This window comes from Ceratotherium simum, chromosome 28 (assembly GCF_057802395.1).
Source record: "Ceratotherium simum simum isolate JZ-2026a chromosome 28, ASM5780239v1, whole genome shotgun sequence".
In the NCBI taxonomy this organism is placed as follows: Eukaryota; Metazoa; Chordata; class Mammalia; order Perissodactyla; family Rhinocerotidae; genus Ceratotherium; species Ceratotherium simum.
In genome coordinates, this window is record NC_141927.1 from 35,264,781 (window position 1) to 35,287,296 (window position 22,516).

The 22,516-nt window shown below is 41.7% G+C and overlaps 1 protein-coding gene across 8 annotated transcripts in view; it reads left to right on the top strand.

Moving 5' to 3' along the window:
* TACC1 (transforming acidic coiled-coil containing protein 1) overlaps positions 1 to 22,516 on the top strand; it is a 96,276-nt gene that overhangs the window by 55,363 nt on the left and 18,397 nt on the right. For 4 of the 8 annotated variants that reach the window (XM_087418535.1, XM_014786352.2, XM_087418537.1 and 1 more), the window contains 4 exons: positions 7,636 to 8,755; positions 12,571 to 12,631; positions 14,845 to 15,052; positions 17,608 to 17,660. In XM_087418535.1, the coding sequence (XP_087274661.1) occupies positions 7,636 to 8,755; positions 12,571 to 12,631; positions 14,845 to 15,052; positions 17,608 to 17,660 (1,442 nt within the window). The remainder of the gene's footprint in view (positions 1 to 7,635; positions 8,756 to 12,570; positions 12,632 to 14,844; positions 15,053 to 17,607; positions 17,661 to 22,516) is intronic. The other 4 variants (XM_087418536.1, XM_014786353.2, XM_087418534.1 and 1 more) reach the window with 3 other exon arrangements.

Sequence of the window (22,516 nt, forward strand, 5' to 3'; positions counted from 1 at the left end):
CCAAATGTTTGCTGTTTTATCTCCTCTTAAATGAGATTATACATATGAAAGCAGCTAGCCGAGTAGGTTCCCAGTATGTTAGCTGAATACATTTCTGAGTTTCAAAAATATTTTGTTTTAATGGCATTTCCCCTCTTCTGAGGCTTTCAAGGTTTTTCATAAACTTGTATTTTAACCCAGTTTATTTTCAGCATACCAGAGTGCAAACTAGAATGTCAAGCTGTTACCTCAGTCTCTAAAACTTTGGCATTCTGTGCCTTTTTTTTTTTATAATATTGTAAAGGGGAAGGGAAAATTCTCTTTTTACATGAGATTACTCCATATCCTGAGTGAGCATGAAAGGCGTCTACGTGTTAGAGCAGCCATGGGCGGTTCACACAGCCTGTTAGATTTAGGGGAGGCTGCTTATTGAAAGGAAGCGTTTCAGTAACAGCAACAAATGTGACAGAAGTGGAGATGTTGGTGTATTTTTGGATTTCCTCTGTTTGCTTTGAATTCATCTACTGATCTATCTCTGACTGTCTGTGTTCACCAAGCCACCAGGCAATGCTGTGCTTGTCAGAATCGTCCACACTCATCAGACTCATTCCAGGGAGAGAGCTTTTCAGCACCCTGCAGGAAGGTTTTTAAGGAATACAGGGTTTTTGTAAAAATGTCACAATGAATAGAGATAGGTTAGTTATATAACAGTGTTTTCAGATGAAAAGCAAGGGCCGACAGCTGTGGCTAGAGCTTTTAACTGATGGAAGATTGCGAACTGGAGCCTACTGACAATTTGAGTATTTTACTTCTTCCTGGAAGTTAGTTGTGGTGTGACACTTGAAGTTTGGGTTCTGTTTTAGGGCAGCACTAGGGGTGTGGGGTCAACTGGTACTGGGACACTTGCTGATTGAGAGTGTAAATGCAAATAGAATTGTACTCAAATAAGCCTTTTTGAGTTATGGAATTAGTTTTTTTTTCCTCCTAGTTTTACATTCTCACAACTGCCAAAACTGGTTTAAGTCAATGAGCAGTCATCTCCCACTCTCTCCCTCCCACCCTGTCAGTACTTTCTACTGGTGACTAAAAATCCTAGACCAAGGAGGGGTCTGTGGTGACTAGGTGTAGGACCAATCAAGTTTGCTTACCTGGCACCTGGCCTGAGCTAGCCGAGAAATGCCTGGGCGGGGGTCTTCTTGATGGAGCGCCTTCACTGCCTGCTCAGGCTGGGGGCTGAATTCAGGCGAGGGGTGATGTTTTCCTTCCCCACTCTACCATGGTGAGTGGCATGCCTTGTGATGCAGCAGACAAAACCCTTTAATCCCTGGAACTGTAGGTGCCCTGGGCTGCTGGGGCTGGGCGGAGTTAGAGCTTTCCTCTTACGCTGAGACACAGGCTCCTTTTGCATTCCTCCTTCCTCGCCAGCTCTCAGGCTGTCTATCATGTCCCTTAACATTGTGAGGTACACTCTCCCTTTCTAGAGTTTCAGGCTCTCAGCTAGGTAAAAGCAGCTGATAGAGGTGGGGATGAAGGATCTAAAGGGAGTGGAATAGATGTGGAGGAAGGAGGCAGGCTCTGCCCTTTTCTAATGGAGATTATGGCAGAAATCATGAAGATTAGAGCAGAAATGGAAAGCTGAGAGAGAGGTAAGTGAAAGGTGACTGTCAGGTTTCCCCTTGGTCTCTGGGATTGATGGTGAAGGAATCAGGAAACAGAGAAAAAAGGTTCCAAGAGGTGGACGAGTGTGGGACTATAGGAGGAAGGGAAAAGGGCCGCTGGGTTGGTAACACTGTGCAGTGGGCCCTCAAGATCCTCCAATGCAGAACCCACAGATACTCGGATTTGGTATCCGCAGGGGTTCCTGGAACCAGTTCCCTATGGATACCAAGGGATGACTGTGCTCTCCTTGTCTCTAGCCTCGCCCTGTTACCGCCCAAGGGGGGTCATCTGCCCTCCACAAGACATTCCAGTATTCAAAAGGCAAGGTGGTAGGAGAGAAAGGGTTTTATTACAGCTTGCTAGCAAGGGAGAAGATGTCTGACTAATGTCCGAAAGAACCATCTTACAGAACAAAGACTATAGGCCAGTTACATAGTGAGCTGGACTCCTGGTTGGGGAGGCATCTGGTCTCCAGGTGGAGGCAGACATCTGCTCTGAGTTCCTGCTAATTTGTTTTACTGGATATGGATTCAGAGACTGAAGCAACCCCATATACCCAGATCTTTCACTTGTCATTGATGATGGCTATCAGCATAGGCTCTGCCCAGGAGGTCATCACATTCTTAAGGAACTCAAAAGAACAAAGTTATCTACTTACCACAGCTGGGAGGGGCCATAAAATCCACAGAGCATGTATATCTCCTGGAGGGTGCATATCCAGCTGGGTTAGTTAATCAGAGGTCATTCAAAGTTACAATATGGCTTCCTTTCTAAGATATGGCTTCCCTTATGTCAACCTTGTACTGAGCTGGTATCAGCCCTTTCCCCTTAAATTATCCCGAGCTTGTGGGGAAAGAACATAAAAGACTCCGGTATTGGGGCCCAGGACTCCCGCAAGGGAGAGAGTTCGTAAATGTTGAGGAGTCAATGGCAAGGAGAGGAGAATGGGAGAGAAATTATGTAACAAAAAAAAATTTTTTTTTTAATTATCAGCTTCCAACATCATACACAAAAGTAGACCCTCCGTATTCCCACTGCACAGGTTAAATAATTATCAAGATTTTCCCAGACTTCCACCATCCCCTTATCTTCTTTTTCTTTTGTTGTGGGTCTTAAGTATTTTTAAAACAAATTCCAGGTGTCATGTCATACATATTTCAATATGCATCTCTGAATGTTTGGACACTTTCCTATATAACTACGATGTCCTTATTAATAATTTTACTCTTTTAATTTATAAAGATGGTTAAAATTCAAGTTTTCTTTTAAGTTGGATTAATCCTTTTTAGGTAAACTGTAACTTATAATTATGTAGTATTCACATCTACATCGATGGCTTCAGTTATGTCAAATATTATTCACAGCCCAGATCTCCTCTCTGAGCTTACTGCCCTCACATCATCTCTACTTCAGAATCCCAAATGCTCTCAACAATGTGGAAGACCAAACTTGTGGCCCCACTCCGACAACCCCCAAACTCTTTTGTTGGTATTCCCTGAATCTCATTGAATGGTTGAATGGTAATACCATCTTCTCGTTCCACAAGCTAGAAACACAGAAATCATCTTTGATACCTCATTCTGCTTGAGTCCTATATCCAACCTGTCACCAAGTCTTATCAATTTTACTTCATTTTCTCTCTCATGTATTGTGTCCTTCTCTTCCTGTTCATTAACACCACCCTAGTCGAAGCCCCCAGAATTATGTACCACCAGTTCTGTTTGTTCCATTTTGGCCTCTTTCCAGTCCTTCTCCACACTGCAGCTCGAGTGAGCTGCTCAAAACATAAATCTGATTTTATTCCCCCCTGCTTAAGGTCTTGTGGCTTCCTGTTGCTCTCAGGATAAAGACTAAAATTCTTAACAAGGCCTGCAAGGCTCTGCAAGCATGGTGCCTTTCTGCTTCCCAGCCTCGTTTCTCCCCCTCGTTCCTTCAGTAGTTATTGGATGAAGGTCTGTCTTCCCCATTAGACTCTAAACTGCACAAGAACTGAGACCTTATCTTATTTGCTTGCTGTTGTATCTCCGGTGCCTCGCACAGAGCCCAATACATAAAAAATGCACAAGTATTTGTTGAATGACTGAATGAGTGAATGAATGAAATGGGTAGGTGAACCATCCAGAAAATATGTTTACAGATTACACTTTAAAGAGTCTGACCATTTAATTGTTATAAATCTCTTAAATATCTAAATTGTTAAAGCTTTGAAATCAGAAGACTCTCAAAGATCTTTTAGCTCAAACTTTTCATTTTATCAATGAGGAAACCGAGGCCCAGAAAGCTGAAGTAACTGTAAAAAAGTCCCTGAGCTGGTTACCAACAAAATCAGGACTAGGCTCAGATCCTGTGACTGCCAGTGCAGACATTCTGTGTGAGTGAGTCATGCTTCCTTATGCATGTCCAGAATGTGTTATTATTTGGCTATTAGGAATAATGCGTCTGTGTTCACAAGCGTTGGAAAGGTCTTAGGGCCCTGCCTTTGTCTTGGTATGGAAACTGTTGTTTACCATTACTGATGGAGAGGGAGCTGCTTCTTTGCACCCATTACATTTTTGGTTGGTTCTGTTAGTTTTCTCTTTCTTATAGTGAGCTGGAATCTGTTTCCTTCTTTTAGTAGTCTAGATGATCCTAATTTTATTCTCTGAAGCTATAATTAATCTAATCCCTTTATCTCAAGCAGCTCTTAAAAGTTTTCGAAGACCCTATGATGTTTCTTAGTTTTCTAGGCTAAATATCTTAGACTAATTGTTTATTGACACAACTATCTTGATCTACATTCATCTTAGGGCATTCACTTTTGTCCCTGATTGTTTGAGGATGAGGCATTCAGAACTGAATTCAGAATCCAACTGAATCCATAATCCCAGTTGTTATGTGATCAGGATACTCCAGGGAAACATAGTATTTATTTATTCTCGCCATCAAGAGATGGATCCCACATAACGGGTCAGCAGTTAGGTCCTGGAGTTAGATAGACTTGGGTTTGCATCTGGTTCTGCCAGTAATTGTTAGTAACCTTGGACTTGACCTTCCTTAAATTAAGCCTCATTTTCCCCATCTTTAAAATGAGCTAATAAGACTGTTGTCTGGATTCAGTAAAATAATCCAGGTGAGCTCTTAGTAGCCCACTGCCAGGTCCATACAAACCCTCAGTGCATTTTAGTTAGTATTGTTGTCATTGACATTTTTATTTATCTGTTAATATGATCTAATATTGCATTTGCTTTGTGCTCGGTTATGCCACAGTGAGTTATATTGAGCTGAGAGAATCTAAGTTAATTATTTGTATCACTTGAATAATGCAAATAGAGCTATTTTGGAAAAGATTAAATAGATCATGGGAGGTGAAATATATTATAGTTGTAAGGACTCAAAACATGAGCTTTTAAAACAATGGGACTTATGAGATTGAAAAATACAAAATAAATCAGTCTAATTCAAATCTAGTTTATTTCAATAGCGTTTGAGTTACATGTTACTGAGAGAAACTTGATTTACACAAGTCAGTAGTGGTAAATGATCATTTTAAACAATTCCACTTAGTACCTGAGACTATACTTTAATTAAAGTGTTCCAGAAGCCTGAAAGAGGAGCAGAGGGAAATTTGTGTTTCAAAGTTGAGTTGCCAGGCCGGCCCAGTGGCGCAGGCGGTTAGGTGCGTGTGCTCAGCTGCAGCGGCCCGGGGTTCGCCGGTTCGGATCCCGGGCGCGCACCGACGCACTGCTTATCAAGCCATGCTGTGGCGGCGTCCCATATAAAGTGGAGGAAGATGGGCATGTATGTTAGCCCAGGGCCAGTCTTCCTCAGCAAAAAGAGGAGGATTGGCAGATGTTAGCTCAGGGCCTATCTTCATCACAAAAAAAATACAATATAAATAAATAAATAAATAAAAGTTGTTACCAATAATATCTAACAATTCATCTAATTTCTTAATTTGTAGGTGTAAACATTAGAGCAAGTATGTAGGGCCAGCCCTGTGGCTTAGCGGTTAAGTGCTCGCGCTCCGCTGCTGGCGGCCCGGGTTCAGACCCCGGGGGCGCACCAACGCACCACTTCTCCGGCCATGCTGAGGCTGCGTCCCATATACAGCAACTAGAAAGATGTGCAACTATGACATACAACTATCTACTGGGGCTTTAGGGGAGTAAAAAAAAAAAAAAGGAGGAGGATTGGCAATAGATGTTAGCTCAGAGCCGGTCTTCCTCAGCAAAAAGAGGAGGATTAGCATGGATGTTAGCTCAGGGTTGATCTTCCTCACTAAACAAACAAACAAGCAAATAAATAAATAAATAAAAATAAAAGATAACATCTATATTTTGATATAATCAAGGCTTGATCAAGGCTTGATTTTGTACAATGACTGATGCTAGGGCATGAGCAGGTGTGCCCAGACCTGGCCTGGCCTCTAGCTGAGTCTGTTGCACCTGGACACACATAGATATTTGCAGCCGTGGGTTTTTGATGGTGTGTTTTCATTGTTGCTTGTGGAACCTCCCCCTGTCAGCACAAAGAAACAATCAATAACACATTCGTAACAGTTCAAATATACAGAGAGAGAGAATAGGAGAATCTACACACACAAATTAAATTGTCAGTACACTTCAAAATGTTCTTGTTAAAATTTTGTGTGTAATGCAGTTGTTTCAAAATTTTTTATTTCGCAAAAGTTTGGGCTATACAACAGAGAAAATAGTACAATGAAAACTCCGATATACTATTCAACAGTTATCATGATTTTGCCACATTTACTTTCTGTTTTTTAGAAAAATTCTATTGAAATATGTTAAAGCAAATCCCAAATATCATGCATTGAGAGGTTTTAAAAATTATAGTATTAATAATAAATATCTATTTAAAAACAAAACTTAAATTGGCCATTGGTAGAGTAGCTGAAGTACCTCTGCAGAATAAGGTTTGTAAGCCACTGCCCAATTCCAGCCGTAGAGGAGTCATGTAAAAAGACCTGTGAGTGCTTTAAAACTGTCCCAGCGATGCCAGCTCTTTGAGCCTGGATTAGGATTAGGAAGTAGGATTAGAGGGTCATCACTGAGTTTCCTTTAAAATCATGAGATACCGTGATAACAACGCATTTATTCAGTTTTTGCTGCTAGTCTGTTGTTATTTCAGATATCTAAGTCAGGAGAGTCACTCTTTTAGTGCTTTAAAGAAATACCCTCATTTACACCTTCCAAATTGCAGCATTTCTCCTAATAAGACCCCAATTAAAAAGGATCTTTATTTTTCACAAGTGATTTGAGAGAATTCCTATCCCAGCTTAGAGACAAGCTTCTAAAGAAAAAAAACTTCATTGTTTTATGATTTGTGTCTTAGTACAATAAGGGCTATTTGTTTATAAAGCCATTTCTGTGCCTGCTTTTTCAAATTAGTTTTTTTATTTGGTTCTTTTAGTTTTTAAGTCTACGGAGAAGGGATTCTGAGCTGGCCATGGTGGGTTTGTCATTTTTAATTTTGAAATAGTCTGATTATTTAAATTCTGTTCTGTGGAATAGGGAATACTTACGTTTTTAACATCCAAAGATTAAAATCTGCTTACTGCATAAAATTTGGGCCCTGAAACCGTTAGGCAGTGCCTGGAACTGTGTCAATGCCAGCTCTGATCCCTATATACCTAAGCTGTCAGTGTCCAAAGTTTCCTCCAAACCGGTTTTAACCTACAGAGTTTTAACATCATATTAATATACAGTAGGCCCATGATCTATTTAGCATTTTCCTAAATAGCTCTATTTGGTATAAATATTATTTGTATAATTTGGATAGTACACCTAGACAATTTGGGGGTGGGAAAATTCATTTTAGGGTATAGTACCAACTGTTCCCTTTCAGGCTACACTGCTGTACTTCCCGAACCTTAGAGATGCTTTAGAAAAGCAAAGAGGGAAGAGTTTGCTGTTTTTCTCTATGGCTTCAGATAGTAGAGAATATTTACCAATGCCAGAAAAATAATTCTTTAATAGACCGCTTTTGTGTTTTTTTTAGAATCACAAGAAGTTGATGAACAGCTGGTAGCAGAAGTGGTTGAAAAATGTTCGTCTGAGACTTGTTCTAGACCCTCAGAAAATGAGGCATCACGTCAGGCTATTGATTCTTACTCCGTCAAGGATTTCAGAGAAGAACCTGAACATGATATTAGCAAAATTTCAATAGTGAGGCCATTTTCAATAGAAACCAAGAATTCCACGGATATCCCGGCAGCTCTTAGAGCAAAAGCAGCCTGTGGCTGTGTACCCACAGCCTTAGGTGAGGCTCTGCCCTCCAGCATCCCAGAAGCCCTCCAGGACAAGGCAATGACCGAAGGCACCATGGGGGTTACACGGGAGCCTTCCACCGAAGCGGACCTAAAGGCTGGGAACTCCTGTCCAGAGCCTGTGCCCAGCAGAAGCAAGCTAAGAAAGCCCAAACCCGTCTCTCTGAGGAAGAAAACAGTTGGCGAATTCTCGGAAGCTGAAACTGCTGTGGAGGGCACACTTCTCCCCCAGGCATCCTGTCAGTTTGGTCCTGATGAAATGGATGGGAATACAAACGCTTCTTTGCTGGGAGGTGCCAGGATCCAGAAATCTACCCCTGACATTAAGGAACTATCAAGCGCTCCCAGTAGTGACACCAATGATTCAGGGGTTGAGCTGCTGGAGGAGTCGAGGAACTCACCTCTGAAACTCGAGTTTGATTTCACAGAAGAGTTGGAAAATGTAGAGTCCAGGAAAGCCATTCCAAGGAAACTTGGCAGGAAACTGGGTAACAGACTGACTCCCAAGGTACAGAAGGATGGCATCAGTAGGCCAGTAGGCACCAAGGGTGCAGAGCAGCCTCCAGAGCCGACCACAGACGATGCCACTCTCTCCCGAGCACCTTCTAAGCTGGATCCTAGCCAGTGGGATGACCCCAACTTCAGTCCCTTTGGGGGCCACTCCACCCTGCAGAACTCCCCCACCCTCTCCTCTACGGGCTCCTACCACTTTGACCCAGATAACTTTGACGAATCCATGGATCCCTTTAAACCAACGACGACTTTAACCAGCGACGGCTTTTGTTCTTTCTCGGGTAATCATGTCAGTGAAATCTTAGACTCACCCAAGAAGGCAAAGTCGCGTTTAATAACGTGAGTGACGACGGGTGTGGGTCTTGTGTTCCGTGTACTCTCTGTGAGATTGGCAGCAGCCGCTTTTGGTTTTGGTGAACTGGAGTTATCTCTGAGGTGCAGCGGGGTAGACGCGAAGCTTCTAACTTTATACTGCTCTCTTCACTATTTTGCTAACTCTTGTATGGAATCAGAAATACCAGAAGTTTCCTTTTTAGATGTCTGCCTTGTTTCTGAATCCTCAGCTTACTCAACTGGGCAATTTTTCCCCCAGCTTGGGTACTTTTTTTCTGTTTAAAAAAAAAAAAAAGAATGGCATGAGATAGGCAAGTAGAGATTTGATGGTTTTCAGAAATCCTATCTGGGCTGGTGGGACTGGCTTAATATACAGAATTGTCAGTGCTGGCCACCATCTTCACATCTTCTGTGGGTACGACAAAAATCCCAAGCCTACAGATTACTTGTCTAGTATCAATAACATGTAGAAAAGGGTCTTATAGAAGTCTTTTCAGTTAAAATGGAAAGCTGTGCTTTTTGTTGGAAACAAACCTACTGCTAAAAGTTGGTGAGAATTCTTAATCTCCATGTTTAGCTTCTGGCTGTATCAGTAAGGAGGTGAATTTCCAATAAGAATCAAGGATATTTTAAACGACGGTGTAAATCTGACTGATTAGTTGGTTAGTTTTTTATTGTGTGTTGTCTCCCCGACGCCCGTCTTCTGGGAAATCTGGAGCCACTTTTGCAAGGTCCTTGGGGTTCTGAGACTGATGACCTCAGGCCATATTCTATGTCAAGTGTCAGTTTAAATTTGTTATAGGGTTATCTTATCACAGAACTTGAGTTGATGACAATATATCCCTTTATGACCCTGTGACATTTTACTAAAAATTAGATATAAAGAAGGACCAAAAGGGAGGATCAGAAGAAGTACCATATTTCTAATTTTCATCATAGGTCAGTTAGGGAAATAATTTTCAGTATCACTATGAATTAAAGAAAAATGCTAGATGGTGTGGCGGATTATACTGGAAAGAAAAGTTTAAAGGTTTAAAGAGCAGAAAATATCAATCAAAACCAGGAAGCTTGTAGGAATCAGTTCTTCCGCAACCCCAGAATATCCCGCAGAACGTCTAAGGGGAGGGAAATGTCATTAGTAGCTCTTGGTCTGTTCTTTGATTATATACAAGCAGTTAAATGGTTGCTGAAAAAATATTATTGATCAGGTATCCACAAAGTGCTCTTCTGTGGTTAAGGTTAGTTACCTATGTCTAGACAGTGCTTGGGGTACGTGTAGGCCACGTCATTGCCTTGGTGCTTCCTAATATGGGATATCCTAAGTGTGGGATGCTTCTGGCTAGCAAGGTTGGTAAGGAGTCACTTGGGAGCCTTCCTTTCACTTGCATGTTGAAGGTATGTAGCCAGTGCATCCATGTTAGATGAGAATAAATCTGAGCCAAAGGGACAGAAATTTATCCTACACCTTATTTTCAGTAGCAAGAAGAACCCTCTCTCGAGTCCTACCACACTCACCTGCTAGCATTTTCTTCCTATTCTGTTCTTGGTGAATGAACTTCTTGAGCTAATATACCTTACAGATTTTTTTTTAAGCTCTTATGCAATCAAAACACTTGTCTCCGTGTTCTTTCTACAAGAGAAGGGTGCTTGATCTCTTGTATAAATAACTCTGGGATTTTGTTTAGCAAATCCCTTCGTTGTAGAGAAGACTGGAAGTATACACATGGAGGTAGAATCTAATGGAGAGTTAGAAGATCTGGTAACAGGTTACTTGTGTGACTTTTTAAAAGATGCATATATAATTGACATCTCAGATTCTTCTGTAAAATGGAAACATCATACCATGATTGGGATTTTCTGGACCCCATCAGATAAATTACATAAAATTGTTTTAAGCTTCTTAGTAATACGCACCTACCGTAGATATAATCAGATACATTTTCAACTATATTTTTCTTCATGCTTTGCCTTTAATCTGGATGATTAGACATTTAAGAGTAAATGTTCTCAGCAGCGAAGTGGTTTTATACATTTGCAAATACTTGGAAGCTTACTTTTCATCCCTAAATTTGAATGTGTGGCGTTTCTGAGTGCTGCCGCCACTCTCTGACTCCATTAGAGTTGAGGTTCCTGCTAATCATTCACTCACCAGTGATAACGTCCATGAATATGACATTTTTAATTTGTATCTCACCTCATAGAAAGAACTTTGCAGCCTTTACTTCTACCAGACTAGAAATAAATATTCCAGGCTTTACATGATTTTTTTCTCCATCTGTCTGTCTCTTTCCTGTCTCTAATTTTGTTGGTGCATCAGGACTACTGAACAAGTGAAATTTCTCTGTTTTCTGTTGTAAGTACTCCTGCTGTTGTTTTGGTTGAGCCCTGGGACTGTTGGCAGTTCCTCTCCCACCCTCCCCAGACCATCTTTCCATGGCATGTTGGCTTCCCTGTCTGAGTTTGACCTTCTGATGATTTTTTGCATTTCATTTGCCACTTCATGAGTCGGCTTAGCCTTGCAATTGTCTGTACCTAAAGGAGTGGCAATCGGCCTTCCCACCTTAGGTGCGAGAGCTTGCGCTCCCCGGCTTGGCTCGTCTCCGCGTGGCGCTTTGATACCAAGTGCTGGCTTGGCCCCAGGATCACCCCAGCGGTGGTTTGAGGGACTGCTCTGCTATTCAACGTTGGAAATAGTGGACTTTTTTGATAGGATAAGGCTGCTGGCTTGGAGCAGGGGGTAAATTTTAGAGTCAACTCAAGTTTGGTGGCAGGAGGTAGCACTTAGTAAGAGCATTTGTAAAGAAAACCATGAACTAGATAGTGGTCGTGCACATTCTGGTAACTTATATGCTTGTTTTTTTTCCCCCCCACAGAAGAACAAGTTGTGATTTTTTTTTTCTTTTCTTTTTGTCAAAGTGGCGTTTTTACTGGAAATTTTAAGTTCATTAAAACAGAACAGAATCTGAACCAGCCTTGAGATCACAAATTATGTGCTAGTTAAAAAAATAACAGGGGGCCAGCCCTGTGGCATGGTGGTTGAGTTTGGTGCGCTCCGCTTTGGTGTCCTGGGTTCGCGGGTTGAGATCCCAGGTGTGGACCTACACCACTTGTCAGCCATGCTATGGTGGCAACTTACGTACAAAAAAGAGGAAGATTGGCAACAGATGATAGCTCAGGGCAAATCTTCCTTAGCAAAAAAAGATAAAACAATAACAGCTTTCTCCAGTTCTGGCCTTTGCACAGTACATACCATTCATTTTTCATCTTACTGCTGAATAGGAATGGTAACAATTTACTCAGATATTTTTATTTTTATACTTTGTGTTGACCACAGTTCTTCTCTGTTAGCACACAGGTCTGGAGCTGTCTTATCAGACTTCTGTGGCTTTTAGTGCAATAAAGAATTTTCAAAGAATCTGGTCCAGCGTGGTAATTTTTGTAGTGACTGTCACAGCCAGGTGAATGAGAATCAGATGAACCGAATGTCTCTGGGTGCTAAGGCTGCTCTGTGAAAGGCTTTTGGTGGCATGTAATTAAACTGTAGGGATCCGAGTCCGGTACTGAACCTCCCACAGAAGCACGTGAGGAGGTCTTTTCAGGGAACCAGCTGAGCTGTAGTTCTTTGCTTGTCCTGTGTCTCGGGAGAAGATTCCGAGACATAAAAGGTGTTCCCACCTCTGACGTGTAGATGTATGACTTGTGTGGCGCTGAATGCTTTGGCTTCTGTCTGCACACACTGCTGCCTTTGCTCCATCTCATAGCTTGGAAGTTGTCAATGTGATTCCAAACCGGCTTGGTTTTCTTTTTTCTTTTCTTTCCAGAAGTGGCTGTAAGGTGAAGAAATATGAACCTCAGTCTCTTGCTTTGGATGAGTGTTCTCAGGTAAGTCTGTGCCTGTCACCAGAATGCCTCTTAGACCACTGGTCCCCAAACTCAAGATTGCATCCCCCACCTCCCTGGGTGGGGGAGGTGTTAATGAAGACTTTCCAATGGGTGTCTGAGTACTCAGCCTTAAGGAAACCAATTTCCAGGTCCTTAACTTCCTAAACTGATCTGAGAAGGCCCCTGATGACAAGGGAACCCTTTCACAATTACCCTTTTCCCACTTTTTTTTGTCGTTGTTAAGTTCCCTGTCACTCATTCTAAATCTTTTTACTAAGGTGCGTTATCACTGGGTGTGACACCTCTGGGGCACAAACAAAGGGGAGATTTGAAATGTTGGTGCAGGTTTTAAGAAGGTGATTGACTCTAATGACTGGATAATTTTTTTTTTAAGTCAGATGGTTTTTCAATTAAATTGCTTTCAACAAAATAGGAGAACCTGAGTTGTCAGCTGATAGATCATTAAAAATAATTTTTGATACAATGTTTTATGTCACATATAAATTAAAAAATAATTTTTGATGATAGAATTTTTTGGTACAAAGCTTGGAAAGGGATTTAAAGAATTGAGAGACATTTTTATTACAAAATTTCCTTCTGTTTCATCTATGTGTTTATATGAATAAGGCTTCTTATTGATTATAAAAACAGGAATAAATTGATACTGACCCTTGTTTCATTTTAGCAGTAAATCTTTGTGCATGACTTTGTGAATTAATTGGGAAACACAAATAAAAAAAGAAAAACCCAAGCCCCTATGATTGCGATGAGATCTCCTTTTTTTTTTTCATTTTTAAAATTTTATTTCAGCATAACCGTGATTATGGAAATACACTCATAGGTTACTAGAATGCATTTTAAGTTTAACTTATCCTACACAATTTGGACCTAAAACTTGGTACATGGTGTAAGATTTTTTTTTGAAAAAAGAATTTGCAGTCTGATTTATTCTTCATCTATTACAAATGTGTAAAATATCCACCTTTAAATGCTGCTAAAGCAGGCAGCAAGAACCATGAGAAATTTAATCTTCGATTCAGAAAAATAACACATATTGTACTGTAAAAGTTTTTTGAAAATTGGTGCAACAAAATGTAATTATGGCCGTTTTTTAGTAAAAGTTTACTTTTGTGTTTGATAGCACTTATCACAAGTTGTGGGGCTGGCCCTGTGGCCTAAGCGGTTAAGTGCTCGAGTTCCACTGCTGGTGTCCCGGCTTTGGATCCCCGGTGCGCACCGACGCACCGCTTATCAGGCCATGCTGTGGCAGCGTCCCATATAAAGTGGAGGAAGATGGGCACGGATGTTAGCTCAGGGCCAGTCTTCCTCAGCAAAAAGAGGAGGATTGGCATGGATGTGAGCTCAGGGCTGATCTTCCTCACAAAACAAAAAAAGTTGTGATATTTTCAGAATAAATTGTCCATTAGTAAGTGTGATGATAACTCTCCGGAAGAAAAAATGTTAATACTTAGAAACTTAGGGTCATAGAAAAAGGTTTTTAAAAAAATTTTTTTAACAGAGAAATATGATAGGGAGACCTTTAAAAGACTTTCAGGCGTACAAATGCATTTCTTTGGGATAATTTCTTGTTAGAAGTAGAGTGGAAATACAAATTCAGAGAGGAAAAGGAATGATGTAAATTTCTGACTATTAAAGAGCTTGTTCGTGTTTGATTTTAAATAGATCATAGCATATTAAATAGATTTTATGTAGATCATAGAGTATCAAATTACTAGCGTAACTAGATTGAGTTAAGCAAGGCCGGTATTTGAAATATACCAGGTATTACATCCTTTCCAATTATTTAAACTTATGCTGAAAAGTTCTTAGATGTCACCTGAAAATAAATTTTTAAATTTAAATTTAGATAAATAAATAAAGGGTACATAGATTTTCAAAAAATATTAGGAGGTATGTGAATAAAGTATTTGAAAACCACTGCCTTGGACCACTACAACTTCTTGCTTATAAATTTAGACTAGAAAAGCTTAATTTTTCAAACTTCAGATTTGAATGACAAAAGCTAGGTTCTAGAAAACAGAGCATTCCCTGTCTGAGATATCCCAGCCCCCTCCTGGATTTGTACCCAGATCTGTGGTTAACTCTTCTCAAACATCCATGTGGAATGGTGGCTGCCTTGCTCCATTCCTGAGGTCACTTTCCCCACCATTTGCCCTCCTAAATGGTGGCGTCTTATCTGCATCATTTCCCAGGATGAAGGAGCAGTGATCTCCCAGATTTCAGACATTTCTAGTAGGGATGGCCATGCTACCGATGAGGAGAAGCTGGCGTCCACCACATCTGGTCAGAAATCAGCTGGGGCCGAGGTGAAAGGTGAGCCAGAGGAAGACCTGGAGTACTTTGAATGTTCCAATGTTCCTGTGTCTACCATAAATCATGCGTTTTCATCCTCAGAAGCAGGTATGGAAGCATATCTTCATCTTTCTAATGTACATAAGCATGGAAATGCCTGACAGGCTAAAGCAGGAGACGCCTTAGAGAGGTTCGAGCATTGGTCCCTTGAAAGATAGATTTAGGAGGCTGATCTATGCTTTGCTCCTTTACCTAAAAAAGACACACAAAAGGATGTCTTATTGAAGTACCAGGGACATATGGAGACGTGTGGCAGGATGTGCAGGAGGCATGATGTATGAGACTGCTTGCATTTTTTTATAATTTATTTTAATGTGGCCACATCCTAAAGTATATTGGCCTGTAACCATGTTGTGATTATTATGCTCATTGTGCAACTTAGAGAAATAATAATAATCAGATGTATAGTGTAGGCATTGCTCTACATGCTTTACATGTATTAACTCATTACTCCTCACTGGGTATTATTTTTTTCTCCCATTTTTCAGAGAAGGAAAGTGAGACCCAGCAGTTAAGTACTCGACCGAGGTCACTTGGCTAGTAACGGGTAGAGCTGGATTCGAACCCCAGCAGTCTGGTTCCATGGTCTTTTGACCACGGTGCTAACGTGTGAAGAGATTGCTGTCATGACACTAGACTATCATAAGTTTCCCTGCTCACAGATGTGATAGATTGAAATTGACCAGTGCCTTTCTTAAAGTTCTAATAAAAACCTAGACTAACCTGTGCTGAAGCTTCTTGCTCTTGACTCTTTAGAACATTCTTGACCTGAGGCCCTTTTCCAGGTCCCAAGTTATATCTGTGGCCTTAAACTTGACTTACGAAATGTTTAGAACCGTGTTCCTGACTATATTAAACATTATTAGAAACTCAGATCTTCAGCAACATAATATAACTTGGGGCTTTTATACTTGGAATTTTTAAAATCGTGATCTATCATCAAACCAGGGAAACAGGTGGAAATCAGACTTTGTGAGAGTTATTCCCTGGGGTCCTCCCCTCTCCCAGGTCTTAGTTCTCATCTGTAAAATAAGTGTGCTGGGCACTGTTCAAGATGTCTTCACAGGCCTCTTTCTGCTCTGACCTCTTTGCCAAAGACCTTGTTTTCCATTTCCCTTGATACCCCTTTATCCCAGCTGTGCAGGGTAATCCTGGGTACTCTTGTACCTACACTTATGTCTTTTATTTGAGGGGCATTTGAAATACCTTTCTTGGCCACCTCCTGTAAAAATTCTCCCCATCCTTTCAGGTCTATCTCAGAAATGTCACTTGGCTCCCACTTCGCTTTATGCTCCCACCGCATTTCTTCTTACCATCCCTGTTCCCTGTATTAATTATAGAAGGGTGTCTTTGACAAACTTCCTGAGGTTAAGGACTATGAATGATTCACCTTTGAATTTCCTCTGGTGCAGGTGCATGGTAGATATTTGTTGAATTATATTCTTCCTCACTAGCAGGAAATTCCTTTAATGGAAATTTAAGGGCTGGGGATCTGTTAGATACAGTGGTGTCGTCAGAGTTAGTGAACAGCGCTGTTACACTGTATGTAACTGATTAGCCGTGTCCTGGGAGCAAGCAGAGGCTGTGGTCGTGGGGGAGTGGGAGGTGTGTGGAGGTGGGATGGGTGTACTGGCTCCTGTCAGGTGAACCGGAGTCTGTTTCCTGGGGAGAGTCACCTTTGAGCTAGGTCTTGATAGATACATACGTAGATGTGCACCAGGGAACCAGACTCTCTCACGGGGATAGGAAGGAACCGGTCATGTTGGTAAAATGCCCAGTAGCTCTCTGTGAGTACAGGACATGTGGATAAATAAGGAATCTGGGCTTGATCCTGTAGTATACCTGTAGTATACAGGAGCCATTGAAGGTTTTTAAGCAGAGTAGTGATGTTCACTTTTTTATTTTAAATAATTCACTATTGACAGTACACTAAAATAGTAATTTGTTACTGCTGTGTGGAGGATTATAGCTTTAAAATTTTGTGTACTTTTCTGTATTTTAAAATACAGAAAGTGAGTGCATATTCCTTTAATTAGAAAAAGCATAGTGTTGGGTTTTTTTCGACGTTGCCTCTGATGGTAGAGTGAAAGGTAGACTGGAGACAAGGAAACCAGTTTGAAGGATATGGGGAGGATAATGAATTTAGTTTTTCACGCACTGAAATTTAGAGCATATTGTTCTATCTGGTGCATTAATTAGATTGAGGGTACCCTGGAATTTAAATTCACTCAGACTTGGTAATAAAACAGCATTCAGTGTTGTGGTTTCCTCTTTCTAAAATAATCCCATGGTTAGTACAACTCATTTACGAAACGTTTCATGGACACAAGGGGGCAGGCTCGCTGTTATTTTCACCTGAAGATCACAGATCTGTTTATGGCTGACTAACCATGCACTCCTCTTTCTTCTGAATACTTGGGACATTTTAACACAGACATACAGCAGTCAACAGAATGCTAGTGCTCCTTTGAAAATCTTGAAACGCTGCTCATGTGTTCATAGATGTCATTCTGGGACTGCACTAGGGCTTTCGAGTGTCTTGCACTAGGAAGGAAAGAACTGACTTCTTGGGATAACCACAAAAATGACTCTCTGTGTTTTAGGCATAGAGAAGGAGACGTGTCAGAAGATGGAAAAAGATGGCTCTACCCTCTCTGTAAGTTCCTAAACTTGTGGGGAGGGGACGGGGGGTGGTAAGTGGAGCTCCATTTTTTTCAGTATTTCTTTTGAAGCCCATGTTAATTCATTAAATACATTCTAGTTGGTGTTTGGTGATGGGGATGAAATATAAATAAAACAGTTTCTTCCCTTGAGGACCTCATAGTCTGTCCTGAGACGTCTGATACAGTAGCTCATGTGCCTACTGAGCTCTTGAACTGTAGTCTGAATTGAGGTGTCCTATAAGTGTAAAAAACAACCAGTTTTTTTTTAATTTTATTTATTTATTTTTCCCCCAAAGCCCCAGTAGATAGTTGTATGTCATAGCTGCACATCCTTCTAGTTGCTGTATGTGGGACGCGGCCTCAGCATGGCCGGAGAAGCAGTGCGTCGGTGCACGCCCGGGATCCGAACCTGGGCCGCCAGCAGCAGAGCACATGCACTTAACCGCTATGCCATGGGGACGGCCCAAAAACAACCAGTTTTTGAAGGCTTAGTCCAAAAAAAAGGAAAATAAAGTCTCTCTCACTTTTTATATTGATTACATACTGAGATGGTAATATTTTTGATACATTCAGTTAACTATGTCACCTGTTTCATTTTAGTTTTTAAATGTGGCTACTGAAAATTTTTAAATTACGTATGGCTTGCATTGTATTGCTTTTGAACAGCACTGGTAGTGGATACAAAATGGAAACCAATGATACCCTGTGGTAAACATTATAACAGAATGTGTTCCAGCCGCTGTGGGGGCCCAGGGCTGACCTGCTTGTCAGGTGTCAGGAAAGCTGAATTTGAGCTAATTAAGAGCAAAATTTTTTTTAAACTCACAAATGTAGTGCAAAGAATTTATATAAATTTTCACCCATACTCCTCAGATGTTAACATTTTATATAATGACAGTACAGTTATCAAAATCAGTTAACATTGATACAGTATTATTATCTAATCTGTTAGCCGTATTCAGTTTTATCAGTTGTCCCAATAACATCCTCCTTCTGGCGCAGGATCCAGTGCAGGATCCCGCATTGCACTGGTGTCACGTCCTTAGACTCCTTTTAATTTGTGATAGTTCCTTGGTCTTTGTCTTTCCTGCCTTGACGCTTCTGAAGAGTATTGGTCAGCTGTTTTGTAGCATGTCTTTCGATTTGGGTTCATCCAGTGTTTCTTCATGATTAAATTGTTTAGTAGATTTTAGGCATGAACATGACAGAAGTACATTGTGGGTATCATTAAAGGTGGGGTTGAGTTTGATCACTCTGGTAAGGTGGTGTCTGCTAGGTTCCTCCATTTGAACTAAGTTTTTTAAAGGAAGAGTGGGGTTTGCCAGACAGATAAGGCAATAAAGCATATTCCGGGCAGGAGAGTTGGCCTGTGGGCAGGGAGTGAGAGAAAGCATGCATTTTATTGTAGGTATTAATAATCTCGTGTGATCGGAGGGTATTGTGCATATGGTAGGTGAGGGCCAGATCATCGCCTCCACAATGTGCCAGAGACATTGTGCCAGCAGGTTTGGAATTCATGGTAGAAGCAGTAGGTAACCGTTGTGGGGTTTTAAGTAGGGAGCATCGTGATCAGTAATAGTTTAAAGGATGGGATGGAGGCTGAGAGAGATTTAGCGGGTAGAACCATCACTGCTTGGTGACTTCAGGGACGTACATGGTAGCAGGGTGGTTTCTCTGTCCAGAAACCATACATTGTAAATCCATCTGTTTTTCTCAAGCCTACGGCTGCCACCACTCTTTTAAAATAAGACGGCAGTTTCCTAACCAGTCTTCCTGTTCCCAGGTTTATTCTCTCATCCTTTTACATAAGCCAGAGTAATGTTTTAAATACACAACTGATCTTGTTACTCTTTGCTTAAGCCTCTTCATTGGCTTCCCTTGTCTTGAGGATAAGTTCAAACTCTCCCTGTGACCAACATGGCTTTCTTCAGTGGGACTCTGCCTCCCTCTCCAGCATCAGCTGTCTCCTCCCTCCCTTGAACATCTGACGCTTGCCTAACCAAACGGAATTTCCTCCAGTTCTGTGAACCTGCCCCTTTGAGTCACTTCCCTGTTCTCCCTGCCTTTCTTACAAGACCAAAGCTTGGTGAAGGTAGAGACCATGACTGTCATGTTCACTGCTTTACCTCAGCACCTACCACAGCAAATACTGCTAAATGTGGGAATCAGTTAATTAGGAATACAGAAGGAGGAGCAGAATTGAAGAAGTTCATTTTTAGATACGTGGCTTTGAGACATCTGTGGGACCAGTTTCTAAGTCCTTATATCCGATAGGCAGTTATAAACACACAGTGTGAGCTCAAGAAAAGTCTAGGTTGGCTTTAATAGATTTGAGGGCCCTTAGGACCCAGGGGATAATTGAAGCTACTGTAAGATTAGATGAAGTCCAGATTGAAACATTTTTTACCTGATCCACAGTACAAATACACTTTGCATCTTGACTAGTAAATATATGTGACACATCACAACATATGCGTTTGTATATTTATAAAAAAATTGTACAAAACAGTTTCTACCTTTCTTCATGTGATTCACTCTGATATTTTCTATTCTATTTCATTTTTTTTGTGTGTGAAGGAAGATCAGCCCTGAGCTAACATCCATGCCGATTCTCCTCTTTTTTTTTTTTTCCACTGAGGAAGACTGGCCCTGGGCTAACATCTGTGCCCATCTTCCTCCACTTTATATGGGACACCGCCACAGCATGGCCTGACAAGCGGTGCATCAGTGCACACGAATCCGGACCGCTAGCAGCGGAGCGCGCGTACTTAACCGCTACGCCACGGGGCCGGCCCGTCTATTTCATTTTTTTTAATGAAGATTACTTGTCCCACTAAATTGTTTTCAGGACTCACTGTTAGGCCGTGACTCACTGTATTCCCCCAGAGGACATGGAATGAGCAAACATGAAGGTGGGTGGTGGAGGAGGAGCCTGTGGAAGCATGAGCAGAAGGGAGCCACCCACACAGCACACAGGGCTCGAGAGCACTGTCCCCTCACGAAGGCCTCACACATTCCAGACGTTTGTTTCTGGACAAATTTGTTTTTTGGGAGCCAGGTCATCTAATCCCAGCTCAGTCACTCACGGGCATATGCTTGGGTTTTCTCACCTGTGAGAGAGGGCTGCTGCTACCCCACCTACCGGAGGATGCAGCTCCACACTCAGCCACCAGAACAGCCTGGTGGTGCACTGGGGAAACCAGTTCCTTTTGAAGTTTTCCAAGTACTAAGAGAGTTTTCTAGTATTTTCAGTGTGTGAAAATAGCAATGGGATGACTGAAGAAGGCCGTGTCGAGCGGGCCAAGCATTGGTCTGCATGGCTGCAGGTTTAGGTGGTTTACCCAGTTCTTGAAACAAAGTGGTTAAATTTCCTGATTCCCAACTTCTTCGTCCATAAAATTAGCAGCACTTGTTTGCCTCCTCGGAGTGGGTATAGGGATAAAAGGAAGTGATATCGTGAAGGACTGGAGCTGTAGTGCTGGGCCAGCATGAGGTGGCGTGGTGTGACAGGAAAAGGGTGGGAAAGAGTGAGAAAAAGAAACGGCCCATTCTTGTCGATGGAGGCGGCTGCTGAAGAACGTGTCCTGTGTTGTGATCTTTTCAACGTAACCCCTGTTGACCTTCTGAAGATAAATTAATTTTTACTTCCTTGGAATATTGAATAAATGTTGCATAAAGAATTGCAATATTCAAAACGTTGAATAAAGAAAAGTATTTAGCATTTACCTTTCTAAGCCTCTCTGTTGCTTTGAAGCACATTCCTGTCGCAGCTTTATGCCCAGTGACAGGTGGTGACCGGCGCAGGATAACTAAGGCTGGAGTACAGTAAGAGGTGGGCATTAACGTCTCGTCTTGCTTTTCAGTTGTTGGTCTGCAGCATTTTTCACTTAGGATTCAATTTATTTTTCTAAGAAGTCTTAAACTTCTTAAACGTTGAGTTTATTTGGCTTTTCCAAGTGTGTCTCTGTTAGAGAGAAGTGGCAGGGGGTGGTCCTGCTCCAGTGAGTTCAAGGACAAATGATGAGATGAGCACACTCAGCGGGCTGCGACAGATTAGTGATGCTGATTCTCCCACTGCAAGGACAGGAGCAAAGAGAATTACTTTGTGGCATCTGTGCTCACTGTAAATTTGCAGCCAGGACTCCATTGAGTTCCTCTGTCTGTAGATGGGTCTTTGTTGGTCCTCAGATGTGAATGCTTTGTGGGTCAGAGGGGAGGATTAGGGGACATGAAATGGGACCCTTTTGGAAGGATGTGATTGACTGATTGATTGAGCATCTTTATTTAACACATACTAGGTTACCCAGCCCAGGAAGAGACTGTTGGGCCAATTCTTTGTGAAGGTAGATTCTGTAGGGTTTCTACACTGTTTGATAAACAATATAAAGGTCTAAGGAATGTAAAATGTTAAATCCTAGGGGAAAATGTGGCTAAAATAGGCCACGGCATAAATTCTTGCCCTTATTACCTCATAAGAGCTGTTGCATTTTCACATGAGGCTTGTGACACATGTCCAGGCAGAGGGGAGTAGCCAGGGGAGAGCCGCCGGCCGCAGAGCCTAGTCATCTGGATATATTTGCCACCTCCTGAGGTCTGATCTGCCACCTCCAACTCAGAATGCTGCCTCTTCTGGCCCCCACATTTGTTAGCATTAAGTTGTTGTTAAACAGTGGGCAGACTGAATTCATTTATCCCCTCAACAAATGAATGAGATGCTGAGCTCTAGACATTGATATTGTCCTTACTAAGAAAACTCTTGGCTGGGGCTGGCCCCGTGGTGTAGCGGTTAAGTTCGTGCCCTCTGCTTCAGCAGCCTGGGGTTCGAAGGTTCGGATCCCGGGCGCAGACC